The following is an 18,267-nucleotide window of genomic DNA, read 5'->3' on the forward strand; positions in this document are numbered from 1 at the left end:
TATAGCCGCAAATCTGGGAAATTCACGGTTTTTAGAATAATCGCAAAATCGACGTTTTTCTGAAAGACTCAAAGCTGAGTATTTTGTTAATATGTGGGTTTTGTAAAAAAAGTCGATTAGTCGATATTAAAAACACATCAAATTGTTTGACTCAAACGGTGTTTTTTGATTGTGTTAGTAATAAAACTCACACCGCATATATACATGTGAGTTTTTTCACTAACACAATCAAAAAACTTACCGTTTGAATCAAACAAATTTGATGTGTGGCCGTATCGCTTAAAAATAAAAAACTACAACAGAAAACTTAGCCGGCTTATAGCTGATTTTAAAACGCCGTCAAATATTTAGAGTCAGCATTTCATGTTGGCTTTTCTTCATTTTTTAATAGCGTCTGTGAAAATTTTGTGTGAAGAATTTGTGAAAATTTTAAGAACAACTTTAATTAATTTATTTTTTTTAGTTTGTTCCTTTTGATTATGTTAAGCCGTAAACGTAGAGCCAGTTCGATAAGCAGTAAACACGATGACGATCCCCAACAAATGGATGACTCTACGCCAGAACAATCGCCGGTATTGATGACGTCTGGAGCGGGAGCAACTTCAACGGTAGCCATGTCGGCACGCAAGAAACGTAGATTAGATCCCACAGAAATGTGCCAGAGTCTGTATGACTCTATAAGAAATCTGAAAAAAGAAGATGGCACCATGTTGTGCGATACTTTCATTAGAGCTCCCAAGCGCCGGCAAGAGCCTTCATATTACGATGTGGTTAATAATCCCATAGATCTATTGAAAATACAACAGAAACTTAAAACTGACATGTACGATGATTTAGATGAATTGGTACAAGATTTTGAATTGTTGGTGAATAATGCGAAAGCATTTTATAAGCCCGACACCACAGAACATCAGGATGCGGTCACATTGTGGCAATATGTGGTGACGAATAAGCAAAAATTGCTTGAATCCATGGGCATAATGTCGACAGATGATGAGCCCAAGTCGAAGGGTAGAGGCAGAAGAAGATTAACTTGCAATGCCGAGGAAGATGTCAAAGACGATGAAGTAAATGTTTATGAAGAATTGTTTGGTACAGTAATGACTTCTGTGGATAATACCATGAACGATCGTCCATTGCATAGAATGTTTTTATTGTTGCCGTCGAAAAAAGTTTATCCGGATTACTACGATGTCATAGAACATCCTATTGACTTAAGATTAATAGCCACCAAGATACAAACAAATGCCTATTCCAATCTGCAAGAAATGGAAAGAGACTTGTTGCAAATGACCAAGAATGCTTGTCAGTTTAATGAACCGGGTTCACAAATCTACAAAGATGCCAAGGCTTTGAAGAAACTGTTTACACAAAAACGTCTGGAACTAGAAACGGGTAAAGCAAAGATGGTAAGACGTCACAAGTCGGTATCCAGTGCAGCTATAGCGGCTCTTAAAGAAGAGGCCGACTCTTCAGATGATGAGGAAACAAGCCGTAAAGGTGAAGGTCCCATGTGGGCTTTATTTGATCATTTGTATAACGCTCCTGGTCATTCAGAACATCCCGGTGCCACGGGACCTCCTTTGGGTACTTCATTATGGAAGTTGCCAGTGCGCAGATTTCATCCAGAATATTTTGAGCTTATCAAACGACCCATTTCAATGAGTCAAATTCATAACAAACTTAATAAAGGAGAATATGCCAATATCAGTGACTTGACTGCTGATCTATATCTCATGCTGGACAATGCTAAAAAGGCCTTTCCACCAACACACAGAACCCACAAGGATGCTGTACGCATGCTAAAACTTATGAACACCAAACTGGTAGAGGACACACTAGATCAAGAAACCAGTGAAATGGAAGAAGATGAAGACGATGATGAGGAGGAGGAACTTGAGGATGCTGAGCAAACAGTACTCGTGGCATCCACCGAACCGCAACCGGAAAAGAAGAAAAAGGGTCGTCCAAGACTCAATACTACCCCGAACACTTCATTGAATTCATCCCTCAATGCACCCAAGGTGCAGCGTATGACTATTACGCCGTATATGAAGAAAAAGGTATTAGCTTTGCACAAATATCTGCTGGATTTCTCATTGGGTACTCGCAAACCCATCGATTTATTTATGGAGAAACCACCACGAAAAATTTATCCAGATTATTATGACATCATACAAAATCCCATTGATATGAATACAATTGAACACAATATAAGAGCTGACAAATATCGTGACGTGGAAGATGTGGTGGCCGACTATAGGCTAATGTTTGCCAACTGTCGTCAGTATAATGAGGAAGGTAAGTTGCTATTTTTGCGAAATATTCGTGAAAATCTTATTTTAGATTATTAGAACAAATTCGTTAAACACTGATCTAATTTTTACATTTCATAATCTTTGTTTTCAGGCTCCAATATCTATGAAGATGCCAACATTTTAGAAAAAGCTCTAAATGAAAAACTTAAGGAATTCCCTGGTCTCAATGAAATCAAGAAACCACTACAAAAACTTAACAAACCCGGCAGACGTCGAGCAAATGCTGTACCCATGAGTGATAAATTATGGCAATTTTACGAAACGATACGCGACTATCAAGAACCCAAAGGCAAGAGACAACTTTCATTGATTTTCACCAAACTGCCGTCAAAAACTGAATATCCCGATTACTATGATATTATTAAGGAACCCATGGATATGGAGAGAATTCTTAATAAACTAAAACAAAGTCTCTATGAAACTATCGATGAATTGGCGGCGGATTTCCTATTGATGCTGGAAAATGCGTGCAAATACAATGAACCCGATTCTCAGATCTATAAAGATGCTTTAGTTTTGCAGCAATTGACGTTACAATTAAAACAGAGTTTAAGAAATGATCGTGACACAGTGCCCGATGTAGGTTTAGCTGTTCAGGAGCTGCTATTAACTTTGTTTACTTCTGTTTATAATCATCAAGATGAGGCGGGCAGATGTTATTCAGATTCATTACTGGAATTGCCGGAATATGATGAACAACCAGGAGAGACAAAAGTACGTGGAATTTCTTTGGATTTGGTGAAACGTAGATTAGACAAAGGTGTCTACAAACGTTTGGATATCTTTCAAGAGGATGTATTTGCTTGTTTGGAAAGAGCACGCAAGCTGTCACGCACAGATTCTGATGTCTTTCAAGATTCTATAGAATTACAATCATACTTTATCAAAAAGCGAGATGAAATTTGCCAAGACACTCTCAGTTCTACCGCTCTGAACTATTCTCTGGATAAACTAACGTCTGAAGTAGAATTAATACGACAACAAAAGTTGACACAAGAGGAACCCGAACAAGATCAAGATGATAAAGTAGAAATGGACAAGGCTGCCATGCAGGGTGAAAGCATGGTAATCAATCAAAAAGTCTTTTCACCTGGAGATTTTGTTTATTATCAACACAATGAAAATAAAATACCCAGCATTGCCTATATCGAAAGGCTTTGGACTACCGAGGATAATATGAAAATGATGCATGGTGCCGTATTTCTCAGGCCACATGAAACTTATCATGTACAAACCAGAAAATTCCTAGAAAAGGAGGTGTTCAAGAGCAGTATGTCACAAACCATACCCATGGAAAAGGTATTGGGCAAATGTTACATTATGCACATTAAAGATTACATTAAGTATAGACCGGAAAATTTCGACGATAAAGATGTATACGTGTGCGAGTCTCGTTACAATGTACGCCCCAGATCTTTTCAAAAGTTTAAGAACTGGCCATTTGTACGTGAAAATGATCCAGTAAAATTTGTGGCTCGCGAAAAGCCTCTAGATATTAAACGGGTTATGTCTGTATTTAAGGAACGCATTGAAAAGCATAAAGGAGAATTGGAGGAACTTAAACTACAGGAGGCATTGATTGAAAAAGAGAAGCCTAATGTACCCTGTGATCCTCCCGCAAATGCTGAACCCAATGCCGTTTACTATCAACAATACAACACCATTTGCAGTGGTGTCGTTAAGACGGGTGATTTTGTTTATGTAGCAACGCAAACGGGCAAACAGTCTATAGCACAAATCCATCAAATATGGGAACAAAACAATAAATCCTATTTCCGGGGACCTTGGCTACTGACGCCAACTGAAATTACACCTCCATTGCCCACACAGCCTCCCATGGGCAAACCTTTCTATCGTCAAGAACTTTTACTCTCGACAGTGGAAGAAATTAGCCCGGTTATAGCAGTAGTAGGCCGCTGTGCCGTTTTGGAATATCAAGATTATATTACTTCCCGGCCTACCGAATTCCCCGAGGGTGATGTGTACATATGTGAAGCCAGCTATGATGAATTGAAAAAATCTTTACGTAAATTCTCCACCCCCAATTCATTGCGCAAATTTCAACATTCTCCGGAGGTGGCACAAGATGAAATCTTTTACTTTAAAATGCCTATTAAACCGGGTAAGGAATGTAAGAATGATTTCAATGAAAGTTTGGGCATAATGGAAGATTCTATGGATGGCAATCCACCATCAGTCAGTTCGGACATAGCAACAATATCATCTCCAGCACCTTCGGTATCCTCTACACCGCTTTCGTCTAAAAAGAGTAAAATCGCCAAGAAAAGTCTTACGGGGTATATACTCTACTCGAGCGAAGTACGAAAAGGTTGGTATTTAGGAAATAAATTTAGGGAATTAGTTTTTATTTTTTTGTTTGTTTTATTTTTATAGGCATTTGTACCGCTAATCCGGAAGCTTCATTTGGAGATATTTCCCGCATGGTGGGCAATGAATGGAAGAATTTACCAGCCAGTGTCAAACAGAGTTGGGAAGATCGGGCCTGTCGCATAAACGAAGAAACAGCCGCTAGACGTGAGCTAATGGATGAGACCTTGAATTGTGCCAGTCCGGGTCCCAACATGGATCAACAGTCACCGAATTTGACGTTCGAATGTCTGTGGGATAAATGCGATTACCAATTTGAAGACTCCCTTGATTGTATGGAACATTGTTTGGCCGAAAATACTGGCCATGTACAACGTACGGCCCAACAAACAGATTCGGAATACTGTTGTCTCTGGCGCAATTGTATACGCATGAGAAAGAACATGCAAGCCTTTCCCTCGCTTGTACGTCTCATCAAGCACGTACGTGAGGTGCACTTATCCAAGCCGGGCAAACATATTTTACCACATGAACGTAGTAAAAATTATGTAGCACGTAAACCCAAAATGACTAACATACTATCGCAACAAATGAATACAACGATGGGCGTTAATGGACAAATGTTAGTAAACGCTGGTGCTGGCGGTGGTTCAACAAATGCTCACTCACCGCGCGGTATGGATTATAATGCTCAAATGCAGTATTCACAAGTACTGGGACCACCACCCGAACCCATGTTTATAACAGTTCCTCCAAGACCTCAACGTGTCTTACACTCCGAGGCCTATATCAAGTATATAACTTCGCTGCAAGGCACCACCCATCAACAGCATTCACAAAATGCCAAGAACTGGAAGAAGGCTTTGTCTACCGTTACCCCTATGGATGTAACAAAACCCAAAAATCTCTTACCCTCTCAATGGTTGGGCAAATATGCTCCCACCAATCAGGATGACGTTGTAAAGGCTCTTTGCCATTTACGTAATTTCATGATGGATGATGTTTTACAAATTCAACGTAGTTTTAATACATTTTAAACAGGCGCTGTAGGTTCCAAAATTTGACCTATAACTTTTAATGTGTTTTATAAAAGGACATTTAGATATGTGTGTATAATTTAAGTGTTAATTTTCTACTTACACAAAAATACATATAATTAACTTGAATAAATGATATTTAATGATTTATTTGTAATAAATATTAAAAATAAATAAATGGTGTAATTTTGAGTGTTTAAAAATTAATTTTACGAACTTCTGAAAAGTTTTAATATTATGTAATTGTGCTGTATTTGTCCCACCCAAATCGAATTTGAAGATTTGCAAATTTTTAGACTCCAGATATTATGAGGTTTTTATTGTATACTCGTCATGAGTCCGGTTAGTATGAGTGTCTGGCATCAGATGACTGCATTTTAGAATGAATGCTTTATATTACCTAGGACCTTATTATAGTTTTTAGTATTGTCTATCATACTAGACCCATGAACAAAATGTGGAGTCCAAAGGAGAAAAAGTGTCACATAGGTAAAGAAAGGTAAAGAATTTCAGTCTCGCTTCAGATAACATAGCGATGCCCGATTCAGGAATTTATTACAAATGGGCAAAATATTGGTACTAACCATTGTGGGCTTTATGTTGACTTTAGATCAGTTGTCACCCAATAAGCACTCAAAAAATTAAAATTCAAGTGCTTGTGTTTTAATTGGAATTCAACTTAAATTCCAGCTTATTTTTCAAATATTTTTCAAGTAAAAAAATGTTGAAAAATATTTAAAGTTTTATTCAAACTTTATTTTTATTGTCAAAAAAAATTATTAATTTTGTGATTTTCCAAGATTTAAACCGTGAAAGCAAAAAACAATTAATAAAATAAAGTAAAAAATATAGATTAAAAAATACACCGTCTAAAGTTTCAATCAAAAATTATAGTAAGTGTCATAGTAAGAAGAAATAAATTAAATGCAGAAAAAATTATTAATTTTTGCTCAACGCTCGCAAGACAACGACTCGATTCAAAATTAGCAAGTTAATCAAAATGTAAGTAATCTACCTCAAAATGAAACGCTTTTTCAAAACAACACCATCAACGAAGTAATGAATTGAAAATTAATTTAGCTAAAACTTCATATGCAATAAAAGAAGATTTTATTAAGATTGAGGCAAAAATTCAAGATTCAGAAGAAAATTTTGAGAAACTAGTATACCAGAATCAGTAGAAGATGATGTTACTAAACAGTTTTGTTGGCAAGGTTCCAAAGATAAATCGAGATAAAAAAATTTTTCAACTATGTTAGCAGTTAAAGGTACCTATTTATTTAAATTTGATATTTTGGATGTGGGATTTTCGACTAAATTTACAAATATTTCAGTTGCGTACCGCCAAAAATTTGCCGATCACAGCGAATCACAATTTGAAAAAGTAGTTATAACGTTTTTCCAGCAAGCAAAAAATCGACACGGCAAAAAACAAAGAAATCATTTTAATTTGTTGTAATATATTCTAAATGTTTCTAAACTTTACTTTACATTTTTACTTATAATTAATATTTGCAAACAATTAAAAGGCTTGTTTACATACATATACACATGTATGTATGTATATCATTGCATTATTTTAAGTAAATTTACTAAAAATTTTAATATTTAAATTTACATATTTTTTTTAGTAATATTTTGTTGTTAACATAATTTTGTGTTACATAAATATATGAAATAATTTAAATATTAAAAAATCAAGTTAATTTTATTTAGGAGTTTAGTAGAGTGGCATTAAAAATGCTTGAATAGCACTGTTTTTTTTTACTTGAATTACCTTATACTTCAAAGGTTTGAATTAAGCTGTATTTCAAAGATGGAATTCAAGCATTTTTTCTATTTGAATTATAATTTAATTCAGGCCTTGAATTAAAGTGTAATAATACTAGAATGTTCGACTTGAATTCAAGTTTCCTTTTCATTGGAGAATGCTATTGAATTAAAGTGTAATGCAAGTGTATTTCAACCCTTGAAAATTGAATGTTTGACTGGAATTAAATTTGATTTACACTTTAATTCCAGCAAAAATGCTTATTGGGCACACTATACCAAATAAGCATTCTTGCTGGAATTAAAGTTTAAAGCAAGTTTAATTCCAGTCAAACATCCAAATTTCAAGTGTTGAAATACACTTTCATTACACTTTAATTCAATAGCATTCTCCAGTGAAAAGGAAACTTGTATTCAAGTCGAACACTACAATCTATATACATCTAAATAAGCATTTTTGGTGGAATTAAAGTGTAAATCAAATTTAATTCCAGTCAAACATTCAATTTTCAAGGGTTGAAATACACTTGCATTACACTTTAATTCAATAGCATTCTCCAATGAAAAGGAAACTTGAATTCAAGTCGAACATTCTAGTATTATTACACTTTAATTCAAGGCTTGAATTAAATTATAATTCAAATAGAAAAAATGCTTGAATTCCATCTTTGAAATACAGCTTAATTCAAACCTTTGAAGTATAAGGTAATTCAAGTAAAAAAAACAGTGCTATTCAAGCATTTTTAATGCCACTCTACTAAACTCCTAAATAAAATTAACTTGATTTTTTAATATTTAAATTATTTCATATATTTATGTAACACAAAATTATGTTAACAACAAAATATTACTAAAAAAAATATGTAAATTTAAATATTAAAATTTTTAGTAAATTTACTTAAAATAATGCAATGATATACATACATACATGTGTATATGTATGTAAACAAGCCTTTTAATTGTTTGCAAATATTAATTATAAGTAAAAATGTAAAGTAAAGTTTAGAAACATTTAGAATATATTACAACAAATTAAAATGATTTCTTTGTTTTTTGCCGTGTCGATTTTTTGCTTGCTGGAAAAACGTTATAACTACTTTTTCAAATTGTGATTCGCTGTGATCGGCAAATTTTTGGCGGTACGCAACTGAAATATTTGTAAATTTAGTCGAAAATCCCACATCCAAAATATCAAATTTAAATAAATAGGTACCTTTAACTGCTAACATAGTTGAAAAATTTTTTTATCTCGATTTATCTTTGGAACCTTGCCAACAAAACTGTTTAGTAACATCATCTTCTACTGATTCTGGTATACTAGTTTCTCAAAATTTTCTTCTGAATCTTGAATTTTTGCCTCAATCTTAATAAAATCTTCTTTTATTGCATATGAAGTTTTAGCTAAATTAATTTTCAATTCATTACTTCGTTGATGGTGTTGTTTTGAAAAAGCGTTTCATTTTGAGGTAGATTACTTACATTTTGATTAACTTGCTAATTTTGAATCGAGTCGTTGTCTTGCGAGCGTTGAGCAAAAATTAACAATTTTTTCTGCATTTAATTTAATTCTTCTTACTATGACACTTACTATAATTTTTGATTGAAACTTTCGACGGTGTATTTTTTAATCTATATTTTTTACTTTATTTTATTAATTGTTTTTTGCTTTCACGGTTTAAATCTTGGAAAATCACAAAATTAATAATTTTTTTTGACAATAAAAATTAAGTTTGAATAAAACTTTAAATATTTTTCAAAATTTTTTTACTTGAAAAATATTTGAAAAATAAGCTGGAATTTAAGTTGAATTCCAATTAAAACACAAGCACTTGAATTTTAATTTTTTGAGTGCTTATTGGGATACGTATATAAAATTCTAACGTAACTGACTGACTGACTGATTCATCATCGTAGAGCCTAAACGGTTGAAGCTAAAGAGCTGAAATTTGGGGAGGAGGTTGGTCTCCCACCAAATGTATCCAATAAGAAGGGATTTTTGGAAATTCGAATTTTTTGGGGGTTAAAAAAGGGTAAAAACGTAAATTCGGTAACCTCAAATCTCCTAAACTAGAAAAGTTACAAAAACAGTTAAGCTTATCGTCGTTCATTTTAAAAAAAGCGGACAGGTGTCCGGTAATTTTTTCAAATTCGGCCCCTTTGGGGAATAAACGGGAAAAACTGTAATTTGGTATTTCTTTTGCACCCCATGTATCTTTTAAACCAGAGAACATTCAAAGAATATTTTTGAATCCTTCATAATTTGACGAAAAAATAAAAATATGAATTTAGTACTTTTTGGATATTCGGACGTTTAAGGGGTGAAAATTGTACCTATTTTTGGTACTTTTTTCTAAAACATTTTTTTTGGTTTATTAACTTATACATATGAATACATAATAACGGGCTCCCAATACAATGTTGCAACTTTTTGGAACAGAATTTTTATTTCGTCAATGGGGAGGAAAAAAGTACCAAAAGGGGTAAAAACGGGAAATTTGATTTTATTCAAGAAACACTAAACATGCTAATGGGGTGTTATTTGGAACACCGGTACCAAGTGATATTTTTTTTGGTACTTTTTCTTTCTCCAACTGGTACTTTTTGAGTTTTCTATATTGAAATCGAAACATGAAATTAATAATTAAGAGACTTTTCGGAACTGTTTCGTTCTATAAAGGTACTTTTTGAGTTTTTTATAAAATTTAACCTAGAAACATGATATTAAGCAAGTAGAGTCCGGAGTAAATGAGAATCTATAAAATGGGACTTATTGGTACTCTATCGTACTACGACTGGTACTTTTTTGACATAGAACTTAGAAACATGTAATTAAGAAAGTAGACTTTTTGGTACTTTTTCGTTCTTCAAAAGGAACTTTTTGAATTTTCTATAATATTAAACCTAGAAACATGAAAGCATGTAGAGCCCCGATTAAGTGAGAACCTGTAAAAGGGGACTTTTTGGTTCTTCAAAAGGTACATTTTAAGTTTTTGTATAATAATGAACCTAGAAACGTTAAGAAAATTAAGCATGTAGAGCCCGGATTAAGTGAGGTCCTATAAGGGGACTTTTTGGTACTTTTTCGTTCTTCAAAAGGTACTTTTTGAGTTTTCTATTAAATTGAACATAGAAACATGAAATTTGGACGTAGAGTCCGGAGTAAATGAGAATCTATAAAATTGCACTTTTTGGTACTTTTTCGTTCTTTGACTGGCACTTTTTGAGCTTGCTACAAAATTTGAACCTCGAAACATGAAATTAAGCACTTAGAGCCTGGAGTAAATGAGAATACATAAAAGGGGAACTTTATCGTACTTCGACTGGTACTTTTTGAGTTTTCCATAAAATTAAACCTAGAAACATAAAAATAAATATGTAGAGCCCGGAATAAATTATAATCTATAAAAAGGGACTTTTTAGTACTTTTTTGTTCTTCGACTGGTACTTTTTGAATTTTTTATAATATTGGACTTAGAAACATGAAATTAAGAATGTACAGCTAGGATTAAGTGATAACATATAAAAAGGGACTTTTTGGTACTTTTTCGTTCTTCGACTGGTACTTTTTGAATTTTTTATAATATTGAACCTAGAAACATGAAATTAGGAATGTACAGCCCGGATTAAGTGATAACATATAAAAGGGAGACTTTTTGGTACTTTTTCGTTCTTCAAAAGGTATTTTTTGAATTTTCTATAATGTTGAACCTATAGACATGAAATTAAACCTGTAGGGCATGGAGAAAGTGAAAACAAATAAAACGGGACTTTTTGATACTTTTTCGTTCTTCAACTGGTACTATTTGAATTTTCTATTATAATGAACCTAAAAACATAAAACTAAGCAATCAGGGACTTGAGTGAATGAAAATTTAAACTGGAGTATTTCTGGTAATTTTTCGTTCATTAACTGGTACTTTTTGAATTTTTTAAAATATTGAATATATAAACATAAAATTAAACACGCAGTACCTATCCTAATTGAACGAAAATTTATCTCGCTTACGTCCATTTTGCAAAAAGGGCTTGATATCAATCGAAATCTCTATAGGCCATAATTGACCATGTCCCCTTCAATAATTGATTTTAACGTTTTCTACGTACTTAATAATACCATAATAAAACAATTTTTGTTGGAATGAAAATATGTAATGTAAATATGTATATGAAATCTTCTTTAGAAAATGACTTAAACGCATATAAATGGCTTTCAAATGTCGACGAAAAAAATATTTTTAGGAACCGAAACCTACATTTATGAAAAATAAAATTATGAGGATCAGTCCGCCAATATAACCCTCTTACAGAAAATCAGTTTATAGCTAATACATCATTCCAAAAGTTATCATTATGATAGAATTATGGTAGAATTAAAAAAAAAATACTTTAAATTATAGAGAACTTTGTCCATAATTGACCCAATTCCACATTTAATCCGAAAATCACATTGACGTTCTTATTAATCTAATGATCAAAGTCCATATATATGTATATGACCACTTCCACTTCCGAAATTTATTTTTTTACGACATATGATTTGCCGAATATAACTCTTACTTCTTACTTATTTTAATCATAAAGAAATTACCGCTAAAATAGGAATAGTCTGCCTTTAGAGTTGCGAGTTTTGTTTGTTTTCAAAGTGAAACTTTTGGAATATTTTTCAATCTCTTTGTGATCCCTTTAAATGATGTTGTTCTGAAAGAATTTTAACATCCATGTAAACAATTTGGGTAATAAATTGGGGGACTACCAATGAGGGGAGCGGAACCTCCCATATGAATTAAATACAAAAATTCGGGGAAACTAATAGAACTAAATTCTTCAAGAATTTTAGAATTCATCTGAAGAATTTTAATATTCATCTGAACATTTTGGAGAAAAAAGGGCGGACTTTCATCTGGGGGGCTTGGAGCTCCCATATGAATTAAATAGAAAAATTCTTATATCTGAGAAACTATTAGAGCTAGAATCTTCAAATTTTACTGAAGAACATTTAGAGGAGGATAGGGTTAGATATCGGCAGATCCTTGCTTCCAAAATCCCACTTTCTGATCTCTCGGATTCCGTTTTTATTTAAAATCGTTGAAAATTTAAAAACTACCCAGCAAAAAAAATTTGAAGTTGTTAAAGAGAAGGGATATTTTCATGATTTCTTTTGTACGTATTCTATTTAATGCGTTTTAAATACATGCCTAAATTCTAATAAATTTGTCATCAGTGAAGGCATGAAAAATGCACCCAAATTCACTCATGTAACTCCACTATAGGAATTGTAATATTTTACTATAATTTGGTATTCTCTTAGGAGATTTAACGAAAACGTGCATTTCATACAATAAATATTAAAAATGACATTAATTTTTTTATTAGATTTTTGTTTTTGTAGGTACCTACCTACCTAGTAATATTAAGTCCATTTTAACATTAATAAGAGAAGGAAAAAAACAAGACTGCTTAACGGATTTTAAAACACAATGGGTATTTTTCCTCTGCATGAATTTAAATCTAATAAAAATCAGTTAGTTATGTTTTATCTTATTTTATTTTTATCAATATCACGCAAAAAAAATATTTAAATATTGATAACTAAATCGAAATACCATTATTAATGCATTTTTAAATAAATATAGTGCACCAATGAAAATTCGCTTGAGAATCATCGAATATTCATTGGTTATAAGAACTCATTTAAATGACGAACTATTTTTCCAAATACGAACACATGCATGCCAATGACACGCTAATGTTAAAATCATGCATGTTTCCCCTAAATATGAACCAGTTCATTATCAGTTCAACCCATGCATTTACTACTTTTTTTGCACGTCTTTTTTTGCTGGGTAAACGTAGTTGAAAACTTAGCCGGCTTACAGTCGATTAAGCCGCCGCCGACATATTTAGTGGCAGTCGCCGCCGACGTTCAAATTAGTCGCCATTTTTGCTAACTGCAAGTTGCATTAAAATAAGCTGAAGGTAAGAAATTTTTAATAAATTGTTAAACAAAGAAAAAAATATTACATTTATAATATAAATTAAAACATTTTCTTTGAAATTTAGCTCTTTCAAACGTAAAAAACAAGAAAAACTTAAACAATGACAGGTCGTGGTAAAGGTGGCAAAGGTTTGGGTAAAGGTGGTGCCAAGCGTCATCGTAAGGTACTTCGTGATAACATCCAGGGTATTACCAAGCCGGCCATACGTCGTCTAGCCCGTCGTGGTGGTGTAAAGCGTATTTCGGGTTTAATCTATGAAGAAACTCGTGGCGTATTAAAAGTTGGTTATCGAAGAGGAAAAATTAAGTTTTTCCTTAAACTTTTTTCTTTACTACTATATACTGATTTATTGTTTTTTTGTCTCCGCTTTAGGTCTTTTTGGAAAACGTCATTCGTGATGCTGTTACATACACCGAACATGCTAAACGTAAAACTGTTACCGCCATGGATGTGGTCTATGCTTTGAAGCGTCAAGGTCGTACTTTGTACGGTTTTGGTGGTTAAACAATTAAATACCTTAACACACAATTTTATTAGTCGCATTAGACAATTTGGTGACAAGTATTATAAAAACTTAAAAATGTTAACCTTAAATATGTATTCCAATAACCAGACACAATTTGTAAATGTAGAAAAAACTGTAGTTTCCATTTTTCAATTCTTAATGTAATTTTCCAGAAAAATTTCACAACATTCTTAAAAATATCTATTTGACTTGATAATTAACTTTTAAAGAAAGAATTTTATGACGTATTTCATTGTCTATATGTATTAATAATCATGATGATAAAAGAATAAAGAATTTTATTCGAAAATCTTGTTTTTTTTATTAAAACAAAAATTTAGATGTGCGGCACATTTTCCAATTGATCAAAATATTGTTATATTTTTTTTAAATTTTTAGATAAATTACGTTTTTACAAATGTTTAAATTAGTTTTAGATAAAATTTCGGGATTTGTATTAGTGGAGTATCAAAACAAACCCATTTAGCAGAGTTGTTGAATGTTATATACCAAAGTATGTATAGATTGATTGGAGCAAGATCAGCAAATTGGCTTTGTCGTGTACGTATTACATTAAACAAACAATAACATATTTAGTTTGTTTTTTAAAAATATCATTAGTTTATTAATTTACATAATCAATTGTGTACAAATATAAAAGCTTAAGTAGCAGACTACTATTTCAACCCTGGATAGTATGGAAAAAAAGACAAATTCGATATGAAGTCTAACAACAATTTTGTAAAATGATTGAGCCACTATGAAAAAAGTTTATAAACTATCTTGAGTCAATCCTAAAAATTGAAAAAAAAAATATATTATAAAAAATACCTTTTCTTGCTGTTCATCCATCAATCATCACACAATCCCCGAAATAGTGATCGTGGTGATCTCAATAAAGCATTTAAATTTGCCTCAAAATTCTGATAACCACCAGTTTCGCCTTCTTCCACTTGTGCTTTAGGCATTGGAGTCAGGGGCATTGGTTTTGCTCGACGTATAAAAACTTTTAAAGGTTGACATTCTCCGTCATTACGCAGAGTATCCGAATCACTTGAATGTATGTCACTACTCATACTGCGTGTGCTTGGGGGTATTGACAAATCGTCTAGTTCAATTTTTGTTAGATTTTCATAATTATTTTGACGAGGTTTGGGGCTAACTTTTTTCTCTTTATTGTTAATTGGATTGTTGGTCATCGAATCGCCAATATTAGTTTCAAAATGTATAGCAGTCAATTGGAACTGTAAGTAGAAGAGTGGAAAAAATGGTGATATTATTTTAAAATATTAAAATTGTATACAACTTCTACAAGTATTTCAATAATTTGCAATTGAATTATATTAAAAATCACGGACTATGTTTTGGTAAATGGTTTATGTCTATAATGCAAATGTAGGGACATGTAATTGATTCTAAAATTTTTAGATCGAAATTGAATTACGACTTAATTGGAATTTCTAAAAATTATTCTCGGCCTATAATTTAATTTTTTTAACTTCATAACAAAAAGAAATAAACAATTCAAGAATCTACTGTGTAATTCGATTCGAAAGTAAATCGCTTTCTATTGTCTAGAAATATATGTGTAGGAATAAATAAATGTTGAATATGTTAACACAGGAATCAAATTACGCAGTTATTCATTCACATTTTAGTAAAAATTTCCGAATATTTTATAATTAAAATCATAAATTAATTGATACTACATACAATAAAACAAACTAACTGTAAATATAAACAATAAAATAAAAAATTATTTAATTTTAAAATTCAAGATTATGAAAATTCTACTTTGATTCTAGAAACCAAATTATGGGAGGAGCATAAAATATCAGAAATTATTTTAGCCAATACATTTTCAAAACTTACATCTGTTTCATTTGAAAATTCATGATCTGATTTGGATTCTTTATTTTTACTGCGAGTAGAATCTTTGACTCCAGATTCTGTATATTTAACTTCACTCTTAACTTTACGAACTTTTAAGGATTTACGTTGTTCAGCCTGGCTCATAGGGGTATTCAAAGTAGAGGGTGAATTAAGGGGAGCACTGGGATTAGACATTTCCGAAGCCTTACGATTTGTTTGTTTAGCCAGGGTTATATTATTACGGGGCGTAGAGTCATTGCTAGCAACTCCTGCTGCTAGCTTTTGAAAGTCGTTACGTCTAAGGGGGAGTCACAAGATAAACAAATGTTTAACCTTTAATTTATATTTGTAGGATAAAACTTACTCTTTAATAATCGATTGTAGGGATTCATTTTTGACCATAACATAACCTTCGGGTATATTCGAATTGAGATTATTTTCCAATTGATGTTCATAAGCCATTATCTGTTGATTTAATTTTTCATTTAATTGTTCGGCCTTTTTGCGTAGAACTCTCTCGAAGGCTAGTTGTTCCTCAAGAGTTTTTATTTGCTCTTTTAAAGCCGCTACCGTAACTTTTTTCCGTTTGATTAGAACACCATTTGGGCCCGGCACTAGTTCCTCTTGAGTCGCTCTCAACTTTTGATCTTCATCTTCTTTGCCCAGTTGTTCACGTATGCTGCGCAAAAGAAATTTACTAATGCCCGTATTACCGCTAACATTAAAATCGTTTATATAATTATTGATTTCCAAACAGTCCAATATTAGATTGGCAGCACGATCAGTTAAACCACAATTCTCCATGTCGATGACTTAAGACAAAATAATACAATCATAATTTGATACTTATTAATTCCTCCCTCTTTTGAAGCACCCACCTTTTATCCATACATCTTCTTTTAAAACCTCTACTATGGGCTTAATGCCTTCATCACCTATTTGGGGGTTACGTGAAAGGGCTATTGAACGTAAGCCGGGCATAGTTTCGGGATCAACCTCACGATATCTTAAGGACTTTTGCCAACCCTCCGAATAACGACTAATTTTTTGTATCTTTTATGTTTTGAAAAATGGTCAGTTTAAAGGCTCATACTTAAAATATAAATTTTGAAATACCTTTATCATTTCGCCCACATATTCGGCTCCCTTGGAGGTAAGTTCACATTCTGATAAATTTAATTTTTCTACATTGGCTAAATATTTCATGGTACAACAAATGGCTTCACAACCTTTATCCCCAATATTAGAACGTTGAAAACTAAGCTCTTTAATACTTTCATTTATAGATAGCGCCTGGAGAATTTAAAAGAATAACTCTTCTAAATCTAGATTTTTATTACTCTTATTTACCTTAGCTATTGACTCTACATATTTATCATTTAAAGGTAATCCCTCTAGATTCAAAATTCTCAAATTCTTATTAAATTCAATGCAATTCGATATGGCCTCCACTACACCGGAAAATATAAATTTTGTATAAAGCACCGATTTCTGACGAAATAATTTTGCTTTTTTCTCAGTATCCAAATGTTCTAAAACTGAAAATTACTAAAACTATTAAAACAAATTTTTATCAAAATTTTACTTCTTCAAAAAATACCCATTCCAAAAGTTTTGCGCATACGTATGCCCAATGTCTGCAAAACTTGATCATAGTATAAAGCCTCCATTATCAACAGCCAATCGTTAACATTTAATTTATCACCGAAAAAATCCAAAACTGAGGTAGCATTATTCTTGGAACGAATTTCGGTTAGAGGAGTAAGATTTTTCGCACGACACAATTCCAAATAACGAAAATGAAAAGAACGGCAACGATTTAATTTTTTGCTGCAAGTAACACTACTCGTTACATCACGTAATTCCAAATTAGTGTTTTTCAACATTTTTTTTTCTCTCGATATTTTGAAAATGTAGCGAATTTTTTTGACAAGTCAAAAACGCGTTATTTATTTGGTTTTTATTTCGTTATTTTAATGTTAAATAAATATTAATTAATCCTTGAGTCTTGAGGGATTATTTTGTTTAGAGTTGAATAATATTTTAGAAAAATAAAATAATATGAAAAAATATTGACTATTTTTTTGATTTTTATTTGAAAGAAGCTGATAGAAAAAATAAAGGCTATTGAAATTTATTAATTGTTTATAAGTAGTTCGTTCAAATTAAATTTCGGCTTAAAATTATCCAACAAACATTTATAAAACGTATCAAAATGAAGTAACATTAACGTAAGACTTTCAGTTCTGCTAATAAATACTAACAGATTGGTTGAACATTCGGATCCATTTTATTCTATATATTTTTATAAATTAACATAACTGTTAAATTGTCACAAATTGACCTGATTTTCAAAAATGAAATATTTATAGTTCATATTTCTTTCTCATACTAAATTCTATTTTATTATTTAAACATGTTGAACTACACTATGTAAGTAG

The 18,267-nt window shown here is 32.0% G+C and overlaps 3 protein-coding genes across 6 annotated transcripts; 2 read left to right on the forward strand and 1 right to left on the reverse strand.

Moving 5' to 3' along the window:
- Positions 1-351: 351 nt before the first annotated feature.
- On the forward strand, positions 352-5,881 carry LOC119610406 (protein polybromo-1). Its single transcript, XM_037965580.1, has 3 exons — positions 352-2,301; positions 2,410-4,647; positions 4,713-5,881. The coding sequence occupies exons 1-3, from the start codon at positions 480-482 to the stop codon at positions 5,681-5,683; spliced, it is 5,031 nt and encodes a 1,676-aa protein (XP_037821508.1). The 5' UTR covers positions 352-479; the 3' UTR covers positions 5,684-5,881.
- Positions 5,882-13,306: 7,425 nt separating this feature from the next.
- LOC119610412 (histone H4) lies at positions 13,307-14,171 on the forward strand. The gene is made up of 3 exons (XM_037965592.1): positions 13,307-13,429; positions 13,514-13,729; positions 13,822-14,171. Exons 2-3 carry the CDS (start codon positions 13,550-13,552, stop codon positions 13,951-13,953), a joined length of 312 nt encoding a protein of 103 aa, XP_037821520.1. The 5' UTR covers positions 13,307-13,429; positions 13,514-13,549; the 3' UTR covers positions 13,954-14,171.
- Positions 14,172-14,546: 375 nt separating this feature from the next.
- LOC119610413 (protein Cep78 homolog) lies at positions 14,547-17,950 on the reverse strand. Of its 4 annotated transcripts, none has more exons than XM_037965595.1 (8): positions 17,427-17,950; positions 17,177-17,364; positions 16,943-17,119; positions 16,705-16,879; positions 16,191-16,638; positions 15,827-16,124; positions 14,786-15,198; positions 14,547-14,712 (listed from the first exon to the last, which is right to left on the reverse strand). In XM_037965595.1, the coding sequence occupies exons 1-7, from the start codon at positions 17,710-17,712 to the stop codon at positions 14,806-14,808; spliced, it is 1,965 nt and encodes a 654-aa protein (XP_037821523.1). In that variant the 5' UTR covers positions 17,713-17,950; the 3' UTR covers positions 14,547-14,712; positions 14,786-14,805. The 4 variants fall into 4 exon arrangements, with proteins under 4 accessions (XP_037821523.1, XP_037821524.1, XP_037821525.1 ...); XM_037965596.1 differs by having other exon boundaries at positions 14,547-14,732; positions 17,427-17,949; XM_037965597.1 differs by having other exon boundaries at positions 14,547-14,736; positions 17,427-17,949.
- Between the last annotated feature and the right edge of the window lie 317 nt (positions 17,951-18,267).

This window comes from Lucilia sericata, unplaced genomic scaffold (assembly GCF_015586225.1).
Source record: "Lucilia sericata isolate MDLA Ls3-8-SP2 unplaced genomic scaffold, ASM1558622v1 Contig001180F_arrow, whole genome shotgun sequence".
Taxonomy (NCBI): domain Eukaryota; kingdom Metazoa; phylum Arthropoda; class Insecta; order Diptera; family Calliphoridae; genus Lucilia; species Lucilia sericata.